Here is a 9,851-nt window from a genome sequence, read left to right on the forward strand (position 1 = left end):
AATATATTAATGTCATATGTACTAAATATCTAAATATTATATTAACTATTACATTTTTGAGTAAAATCTTTTGTTTTACTTAGACCAGGTTAGTCTCTAAAACAATTTAGTATAGCTTAATAAATTACAATTAATAAATTACAATTAATAAGCATCTAACCGTATTGCAACGTTTTACTTTCCCAAACTAAGAAATTAAAGCCATCTAAAGTGCTAATTCAACTAAAGCAAACACCTGTAGATTTATTTGATGCAATAATAAAATAGGAATATTAGCACAGTCTCACACGCATGCACAAATTGACATGAAGCGCTTATTCATCCACACTCTCCATCGGTGACTGGACATTCGCATTGGGTCCACCGGCGGCGGCATACGCCTTCTCCATGGCGGCCTGCGACTCCCGCTTCGGCGTGGTCCGCTTATGCTGTGTGGTGAAATTTACGTTGATCCGTCCGCTGCCACGAACGGAGCTCATGGGCGGACGCATGATGGGCGTGGCCAGGCGACTGGCGCCCCCCGACGACGGCGGATACTGCAGTGTATCTGGCTTGGGCGCAGCTTTCGCCTCCTTGCGTACATCCACCACCAGAGCTTCGCGCACCGAGTTCTCCTGAAACTGCTTAACACGCTCGCGCATATCTGTCTCCCGCTGGATCTCCTTCTGGATCTCCGCCCGCCGCTTGTTATCGTAACGTTCAAGTGCCTTCTCATCCCGCTTCTTGTTGCGCTCCACAATGAGGTCGGCGATCTCCAGGCGCTTCTGCATGAGTGCCTCCTTGTCCAGCTTCTGGAACATCTCAGGCCATAAGCCCTTCTCCTTTTTCACCAGCACAATGCGGGCTTCGTTCTTGAAGATGCGACAAAAGCTGTAACAGATAGTTACTCCATAATATGTGTGTCCTTAATTACAGAAATGCTATAATGCTCATCCTCACATCATGCTGAATCTGATTAAACTCTACTAACTCACCTGGCCATCTCGTCGATCTCCTGGGCCAGATGACGCTCAAAGAAAATAGGTGGATTGTTGAACTTTAAGTACTGCGGAAGGAGAACAACGTCCGGCTTGCGGGTCACCAGACGATTGAGTTCGATGGAGATCTTGATGTCCTCCTCCGTCTGCGAAATCTGTACCATGATGAGTTGCTTGGCTTCCCTGTTCGTTTGCGCTGCTATGGCCGTGGTTCTTCTGCTGCTGTTCTGCGACTGACAATAGGAAGGAACTTATGTTTTTGAGCTGGCCGGAACTGGGGACTCTACGACGACAACTACGACAGGGCAAACTACCCGCCCGACTGTTCACTTGCAGCGCATATTGGTCGTATTTCCCCTCGATTTAATTTGAATATTAACCGGGCTTCGAACCACCGAAACGAGCCGGCTGCGTTTCCCATCGACCAAACAATGATTGGTTGTTTGGATCCCCCAGGACTCGCTAAGCTCCCTGCCCACCGATCCACCTGTAACTTTCCCTATGCATTTGCATTTCTTCGGCAAGACAAGACACGGTGGCCTAGTCCCGGAGCAGCTCATTGCTCCAGGCTGCCTGCTCCCGCTCCTCTGATTGAATTAGTCGCGGCTCCTGCACGCGAAACGAACTTCCATTTGCTATTTGCATAGGAATAGTCATCCATCAACAACAGCTCCCAGCGACATTGATTGGCAACGGGCTACTGGTTTTTACGCCTCTGACGCCTGAGCCTTTATAACCTTCTATTTGCCTTTATGATTCTTTTTTTTTTGGGAACACGTGCAATTGCATGATATTGAAATTCAGATTACTTGGAATAAGTACCTGTCGTTCACCCTAAAAGTTTTTATGTTATCAACCTATAAAGTGCATGTGCCTGCATATATTTGTATTACCTTGTATGTATGAATTATTTTAAGCATAAAATGTGACGTTTTGTTAAGTATCTTGAACAAATTACCGCCCGATTTCTTTAATCTATTCGCATGACTTTTAGATATATAGAGATACTTTTAAAAACAGCAATAGCATGACGATTCAATATTAAATTCTAATCTCTTGTTGAATCATTATAACAAACCAATCATGAATAAAAAACAAATATAAAATACTCATCAAACATAGAAGATAAACTATGGAAACCAGCTTTTTTTTTTTAACTTTTACAAATGACTATTTCTTTTCAACTTAAGTGTAGATTTATTTAATGATTTGAAATAATGTAAAATGTCAACGTTGCTATGGGGATAAAATGCTAACATAAACTTGTATCCATTTTCAGCGTCGTCTGGTTGCCAAGACATACAATTAATTGGCTAATAATCATTTACTAAAACATTTTAGTTCCGCAAATGAATTTAGGCGTCTGATTACCATGCGATTGACCTTATTTCACAGCATTTATTGAACTCTCAGGCAGAACTTTGGCCACTTTCCGTGGCTCCTTGATCGTGGTCTGGGGGCACTGCATCTCGCTCCAGCCGACCGGAACCATGGGCACGCGGGTCTTTCGGTAATCACTGGCATAGGCGATGACCACGCCTAGTTCATTTTCGGCGGTGGTGAGGAGGAAGGTCTGCTCCAGTTGGTTGATGACCCTCGCCAGGATGACATCGCCCGGTCGGAAGGACTTGTAGATATCGACGCGATCTTTTTCGGTCTCCCGGACATCCTCCTTGCGCAGGAGTCCACGGTAGCTGCTTTCCAGCAGCACATTTCGTACACAGAAAATGGCACACTTTGCGAATTTTGGAGTTGTGACGAGAACTCTGGCTGTGACCACGTCTCCGGTGGCTGGTATGGTTAGATGGAAGCCGGGCTTATGCACACTAACCACCTGGCACTGAAATGGAGATTAATTGGTTCACAGCGTCAACGAAATGCCGGGATTACTTACGTTATCACCCGAATCTTCGATGTTGACAATTCCAGACTTCGAGGCGTAAACGTAGCCATTCTGCTCGTAGGTGCCTATGCCCAGAACTATGCTATCCTCGGATCTGCAGAGTCGCTCCCCGGGCAGGCAGACTACATTCTCATCCTGCTGTTCACTCATTTATAGGCTAGAGACAGTTTTTATTTTTATAAATTAAATAAATAATAAAGCTGCATCAACAAATGAAAACACACGTGCAATGCAGTGTGACCAATGTGTGGCAAGTGTTAAAATGCTAGCGACAACTTTCTTAATATCACAAGATTTATATTCGTCTTATATCATTCCTGCTTTGCTATAATATACTTTATTGTCTTGAAAGTACATTTAGGAAAATATACTAATTTTTTAACTAACTTCAGGAACTTGCCTGAAATTTTGTTTGTGAGTATGAAAAGCTATGTCGACCTTTTTGTCTGGTGTGCACTGCTGGCGTAAGCGTTTTCCAACACTACTACTGAGCGTGTTTACGCCGGTGCCGCCAATAATTTTCCGTTTTTCGTTTTTTCGAGGTTTTTGTATTAATTTGTTGTGCTAGCAAGATGCCCACATCCAAACTGCAAGCCAACATGAGTTACCGCGAGGTCATACCGCGGAACCTCAGTCCGGCGGAGTGGATCGAGGTGAAAATCAACACGGGTGAGTTACGCGCAAGATTGCCAAAGAAGTTCTGAGTAACCAAATGCTCCCTTGTGAAATGTAGGAACCCAGAGCACTTTGCAGGATTTCAAAACCTTCGAAACCTCCGGCGGCTATTGTTACAAGAATACGAAAAATGTTCAGACCAGAAACCGTTTCATATATTGGTAAGTGCAAATCAGAATCGTTAAAGCAGTTTCACATGGCCACCGATTTGCAGGCGGACATACCAGGATGTCCTCGAACTATCAGAGGTCAGCTTGGACATCTCCCTGCAGCGGAACCACCTGCGTCTGCGGTTCACCGATTCAGCTGTGCTGAATGTATCACTCACGGAGCAAAATACATCCGTCACCCTGCTGGTGGTCACGGTCAGCAGTGTGCATCGCTATGTGTTTCCCTTGAAGATTGCTGGACAGGAAGGCGGCGCAACTTCTCCCGAGGATGTGCTATCCCAGTCCATTTTCTACGACGTCAATGACAAGATCAATGATCCCAGCACTTACTATGTCACGGATGGCTTTGCAACTATGCCCAACGTGGCTGTATCGTACCTCACTCAAAACTCCCAGTCAGCCTACTTTGCGGTGGCGTATCAGAGCAAACTACTGCTCCACGTTATGAAATGCGCCACCGGCCATACTATCACCCACGAAATCAAGGAGCCGAAGCTAATGCCATGGTTTCTGTCGAATCTCAAGGGTGCCCTCACGTAAGTGGGTAAAGCTAGATAAATGGGCAATCCTTAATGTTTTATAATCATTGTAGCGGCCGTTCTGAAACGTTGGAGGCAGCCACGTCCATGGCTTTCAGTGAAATCGAGGGTGAAATTTTCATTCTGGTTTTGTATCGCAATAATGAGTTGCGTCTATGGTCAGTGGATAACTTGCAGATTGTAGCCAGCATTAACTGCTCCCCCGAACTGGGACAGGACTCAGCAGCTCAAGGACGTGAGTATTAAACATTATTACGATTTTGAATTATGATCTAGATATAATGCGCTTCTATTCTTTTCTTTAACAGCTCAAAACAGCCAGCTCCGAAAAATAAGCGATCAAAACTTCTGTCTATTTCTCTCGCACAATTCCCGAGCTGAGTTTATATGCGTTAGCATAATGCCCGATGCCGACGATGCCAGCGTTATCAATTTGGTGCAGAACATTGTGCCGGCGCCGCAAACGGATCTGGTCGACTTTGATGCCACGTCCTCGCACATCTGGGCCCTTTGGAGCAACGCTGAAGGCGATTTCCATGTCTCTGCAGCATATTTTGCATCAAATAACGCAATCAAATGGGTTTCTGCTGCTCTAGAACCGCCACCGGATCGGTATTGTCTCACCATGGAGCAGGGAGTGGATCCACGCGAAACTTACTGCAGCTACATCTTTCATCCTGGTCGATTTGACCGAAATGTAATTGCCAAGGCTTTATATGTGAGTATAACCAAAACATTCTTTATTATGAATTATTGGAATAGTTTAGTTATTTGAATTTTTATATCGTAGATGTTCAGACGTGTTAACCTGCAATTCGACGTAAAGCAACTTTCCATGTCAGTGCTCAAGGAGCAGGTATGTCAGGCCGTGGAAGATGAAATCCAGAACGAACTGAAAGACTTTGTGGTCACCGACGAGGAGTACTTGGAGATATCCACTCGGCTGTGGGATCGCTTTTACTCCTGCTGCGAACAGTATCACATTAAGCTTTCCGAGCCGACAGGACTCGCCGTTCTTGGTGGAATGGATGCAGTATGTTTGGTTAGAAGGCAATCATTCGCATTGCTGCGCCCCTGCGAAGTCCTCGAGCACCTGTTGCTCATTGGCGAGCATAACGATGAAGTGGCCACTTATGTGGCGCCACTATTTCGCAACGATCCGGAAATGGCCAAGGGTTTCGTGGAGCTCATGAATGTGGTGACACTGCTTGATAAACTGATTTCGGAGGATATTAAAATCCAGCTCGATAAGCAGCTTTACCAGCGAGAGTCTCCGGTTGAAGTAATATCAAAGCTGGTGGCTAGGATCAGTGTAATCGATGATAATGGTCCGATAATGCCATCAAACTGTGTGAGGCAAATCCAACAGAAGCTGCACGATTTACCAAATCTTGAACCCGCTTTGGAAATGCTGCTCGATGTGCTGTGTATGATTGATCCAGATGCACCGCCGCATGGTAACCAACTTATAAACATATATAATGTTTGAAAATGATTCATATATTTCAATTCAACTTTATAGATTATTCCCTTTCTACGCGCTTCTTGCAGTCGTCTGGGGCTCTAATGGGTAGCGAATATGGACTTTCAATATTGTCCGAAACAGTGAAGCAAATGGCAATGATACGGTGAGCTTTCATAATAGTTTAATAAACTTCGAACTTGGTTTATAATTTATTAAATAATGTGTTCCTAGGTTTTCTGTTTGCCGAAACCTTTTGGTATTGCAGTACTTGGCTTATGGTCAGAACGAAATGGAAAGCGAAAATGTTTTAACAAATGTAAATTATCTGAACTCGTATTATACTCTGGTTTGGATTGCCGAGACACCCATTTCATCAAGTACCCCAGCTGGATTGTAAGTAAATATAAAATTTATTGCATTGCACAGTTCTGACTTCTTTTTCAATTTTAGCGAGGCTTCTATTCAACGATTGAGCCGTGCACAACTTTTCAGCGGCTATAATCGACCATACTCCAGCCATCTGAAACATAATGGCAACGATCAGACCACTCTGCTCCGACTGTTCCTGGAATCCAAAGGTCTGTTCAGCGCCTTGACTATGCTGCTGAAGAATGACAGTTTTTCGCTGCACTCGGAGCAATTGAATCTACGCCAATCTTTGCTCCAACTAGTGGGATACATCAATAAGATGCTGTGCGTATAATATATGGAAAAATTGATCATTTTTTGATTTCCCAACATCTCTTAGTTGGCCCGGGTCTCCGATTTACGTATTTCCGGAATGGTTATTCGGGACCTGTCATCACATCGTTGTTCAGGACTACGTGCGCATTTTATCAAACTGGTGTTCCGCACAAAAACATGCCAGTAAGCATTATTTGCTAGATTTCCCAACTGTGAAATTAAACCTTTTTTCCGCAGGACGCTTTATGCTAGCCGTATCTCTATTGGATTGCGGTGAGGCCCACAAGGCCGTGCATCTCTTTCACGAGGCAGAGTCTGGCATTGTGGAGGATGACTTCCTCTTTGAGCACGTACTTAAAAATACCCCTCTATACGGCAAATTGCAGGATAGCGTTAGCCGGGGCGATACAATTTCCCCCGAAGACAGAAAACTGGCAATTGTTCACTACTATCTGAAGGTCATCCAGCTCTTTGAACAGCATTCCGCACTGGACTACATTATTCAGCTGGCCGACGTGGCCATTAGGGTGCTGCAGCCAGATGATCCTCAGCTGCCCATGTTCCAGTCAATAGTTTTCAATAATCATCTGCAGTTGGGACACTACATGGAGGCGTACACCGCCTTAGTCAACAATGCAGATATTTCAAGGCGAAAGGATTGCCTTCGTCAGTTGGTCATAACGCTGTTCCAAAACAAATGTCTGCCCCTGCTTATGCAATTTTCCTACATTGGGTTGCAAGACGAGTTCGAGAGCATTGTTGAATCCCGGGCACGATCAATGAGCATTGATCAGAACGAAGTCTACAACTTTTTGTATGCATTCCATACGAACAAGGGTAACATGAGAAAAGGTTTGCATACAAATTACTTTATTTTCTTCAGTCTCATTAATAATTTGTTTCCGAACAGCTTCTACGGTTATGTATGAGCAGGCCATGCGGTTTCAAGTAGACAGCGATGCCCCAAACGCACTAGAGAGACGTTGCTCCTCGCTGTTGATTTGCCTAAACTGTTTGCACCTGGTTGACAGCCGCTACAGATGGATTGCCAAGCCTGCTCTTGGTGATGAGCGGGTGATTACCATAGATCAGGATAACGACGATGGTGAGCCCAAGGGTGATGAGGACAAGAGACGCCAGGACGTGGTTGTTCTAGAGCTGGCTGATATCCGAAGGGAACTGGTGCACGCAGAAGCATTACGCGAGCTTTCCTTCTACCGCAAAGATGCAGCTTCCTACGAGCGGGCCACACCCGAGGAGCTATCATACCTGCTGGCTAGTTGTGGCCTGTACACCGCGGCATTGAAACTTTCGCGGGGACACTCTTTCTCTGTGCTCCCCATATTCGAGAGTCTGACATCCGCTTGTGTTGCTGCCACTGAGGAAAAGACGTCGGACGTCTGGAACTGGCTGCAAAACAACGACATGGCAGGTGGGGATTTTTAAAAGTGTATGATAAATAGAAGCTCACTATATGTCTTATAACAGATCTACCTCATCGAAGCAATGCTGCCGATATGGCCTGGACTTTGCTTCAAAAACTGGTTGTGGATAACGAGGCAAGAGACTCCACCTTGATAAGAAAGAGCGTGGTTCAAAGGCTTCTCGGGATGAACGCATTCTTGCCCCAGTGGCTGATAAACTCCTACAAGTTATCCCACTCCCGGGAACTGCTTCACTTACTCGTGAAGCACAATCGTCTGCTGGAAGCAGCGGATCTGGGATGTGAAATAATCGCCGGCATGCTGGGAGCAGGCAGCGAGTATTTCGAATTCAAGTACTCGGTGAACGTAGCAAGCCCACAGCTCTGCTTCCCCATCAGCACGATCGATTTGCTGCTGCACGGTTTAAAGATTAATGGCAAGGATGATCTTGAATATGAAATGGTAAGTCATACATATAAATTTGGTTCTACTCGAAATACAGTCCAATCATACTCAAAATCTATTGCTATTTTAGGCTTACTTTAAACTCGAAGAAGAAGTTCAAAGATACATTGAGACCATAAAGCGCACCACCGATGATAAGATAAGCATGGCCGTTCTGCAGAGGCGAACGGGGCTTCAGCAAGATCATTAAAAGTTTGTTTTAATCAGTTTATTTAATAAGTTTTTTGAATTAAATGCTAAAGCGTGTAAATCGTTTAAAAATCGTCCGTCATGACCAGCTCAGAAAGGAACTTTTTGTAGATGTTCATAAACTGAGCGACGAACGCTTCAAGATGAAAAATGTGCTTGGCGCCGGACTGCATCCGGTGCTCGTACTCGGTGGCGAACTCGAGCGTCTTTGCCTTGATGGACATATCACAATTGTTTACCAGCTGCTCGACCAGGCCGCGGAATATGAGATTGGGTGGAACGCCTTGCGTGAGTAGCTCGTACAGGCGTTCGCGGATCTTCTCCAGTTTGGCAGGCGTTTGCTCACTGATAATCTGAGATGCTGTCTCACGCAGGAACACCTGCCAGTCCAGGTCGGGAATCTCCTGGTTGGCGGTAAACGGCGCCTTGGCCACCTTGGCGGCCTCCAGCATCAGAAGTGCTCGTCTGAGATTACGCTCCGACTTGTCCACAACCCGTTTGGCCAGCTCCACGGGCAGTGCGAGTCCCTCCCGCTTGCAAGTGTTCTGCAAGATGGACACGATCTCCGTTTCGTTGGGAGCGGCCACCCGTATGCCCAGGCAACGCGACCGTATGGCCGGAATGATGCGAGATGTGGAGTTCACCGATATGATAATCCGACACGTGGCCACATACTTCTCCATCGTTCGGCGCAGAGCGTGCTGTGCATCCTTGGTGAGCTCGTCGCCTTCCGAAATTACAATCACCTTGAATTCCCGCTGGCCACTGATTTCAATTTGGTGCGTTTGGGCCACCTGCTTGATCAGATCGATCACCACCGTGCGGTCGTACATGCCAGCGTCGGAGGGATTCACCTCCAAGTGGTAGTTGCTGCTGACCGTCATCACCTCTACCTTCCGATTCGATGGCGTGGTGAACGTCATGGTCTCGCTCCTCAACCGTTCAACGCCGGATCCGTACATCTCCCGCAGCAGGCACATGATGCGTGTTTTTTTGCCGGCACCCGAGGGTCCGTAGAACATCAGATGCGGAAAGTCGCTCTGCTTGCACAGGTTGCGCAGGTTCGCCGCTTGATCCTTTATGGAAAGTAGCACAAATAATAAAATAAGACACTGTTTAATAAGAAATACTTGAATATATGGGCCAGCTACATGGATGCGCCGGTTCCATCATTGATTTACCTTGTGGAAGTCCAGCTTGGACAGCTCCCGCGGACGGTATTTATCCACCCAAAGTGCCATTGCGTTTACGCTTGCAAAATACGATTATATTTGGTTGTATTTTAAGTCACTTTCTGATCGTAAAAGTAATTTAACAAAACAATTCAATGCGCGCCTTTTCCTCTGATTATTTCTAGTAA

The 9,851-nt window shown here is 45.7% G+C and overlaps 4 protein-coding genes across 4 annotated transcripts; 1 reads left to right on the top strand and 3 right to left on the bottom strand.

Annotated features, from left to right (window-relative positions):
* Positions 1-211: 211 nt before the first annotated feature.
* On the bottom strand, positions 212-1,756 carry LOC6612125 (dynein assembly factor 4, axonemal). The gene is made up of 2 exons (XM_002036606.2): positions 975-1,756; positions 212-870 (listed from the first exon to the last, which is right to left on the bottom strand). The coding sequence occupies exons 1-2, from the start codon at positions 1,139-1,141 to the stop codon at positions 315-317; spliced, it is 723 nt and encodes a 240-aa protein (XP_002036642.1). The 5' UTR covers positions 1,142-1,756; the 3' UTR covers positions 212-314.
* Positions 1,757-2,150: 394 nt separating this feature from the next.
* Positions 2,151-3,128, bottom strand: LOC6612126 (exosome complex component CSL4). Its single transcript, XM_002036607.2, has 2 exons — positions 2,872-3,128; positions 2,151-2,817 (listed from the first exon to the last, which is right to left on the bottom strand). Exons 1-2 carry the CDS (start codon positions 3,028-3,030, stop codon positions 2,362-2,364), a joined length of 615 nt encoding a protein of 204 aa, XP_002036643.1. The 5' UTR covers positions 3,031-3,128; the 3' UTR covers positions 2,151-2,361.
* A 233-nt stretch (positions 3,129-3,361) lies between these two features.
* Positions 3,362-8,563, top strand: LOC6612127 (nuclear pore complex protein Nup160 homolog). Its single transcript, XM_032727594.1, has 14 exons — positions 3,362-3,549; positions 3,614-3,716; positions 3,770-4,261; positions 4,318-4,499; positions 4,573-4,982; positions 5,055-5,721; positions 5,787-5,892; positions 5,961-6,122; positions 6,180-6,422; positions 6,478-6,596; positions 6,651-7,265; positions 7,324-7,845; positions 7,902-8,299; positions 8,373-8,563. The coding sequence occupies exons 1-14, from the start codon at positions 3,453-3,455 to the stop codon at positions 8,490-8,492; spliced, it is 4,236 nt and encodes a 1,411-aa protein (XP_032583485.1). The 5' UTR covers positions 3,362-3,452; the 3' UTR covers positions 8,493-8,563.
* LOC6612128 (replication factor C subunit 3) lies at positions 8,496-9,850 on the bottom strand. Its single transcript, XM_002036609.2, has 2 exons — positions 9,673-9,850; positions 8,496-9,567 (listed from the first exon to the last, which is right to left on the bottom strand). The coding sequence occupies exons 1-2, from the start codon at positions 9,730-9,732 to the stop codon at positions 8,557-8,559; spliced, it is 1,071 nt and encodes a 356-aa protein (XP_002036645.2). The 5' UTR covers positions 9,733-9,850; the 3' UTR covers positions 8,496-8,556.
* Position 9,851: the final 1 nt, after the last annotated feature.

Source organism: Drosophila sechellia, chromosome 2L (assembly GCF_004382195.2).
Source record: "Drosophila sechellia strain sech25 chromosome 2L, ASM438219v1, whole genome shotgun sequence".
Taxonomy (NCBI): Eukaryota; Metazoa; Arthropoda; class Insecta; order Diptera; family Drosophilidae; genus Drosophila; species Drosophila sechellia.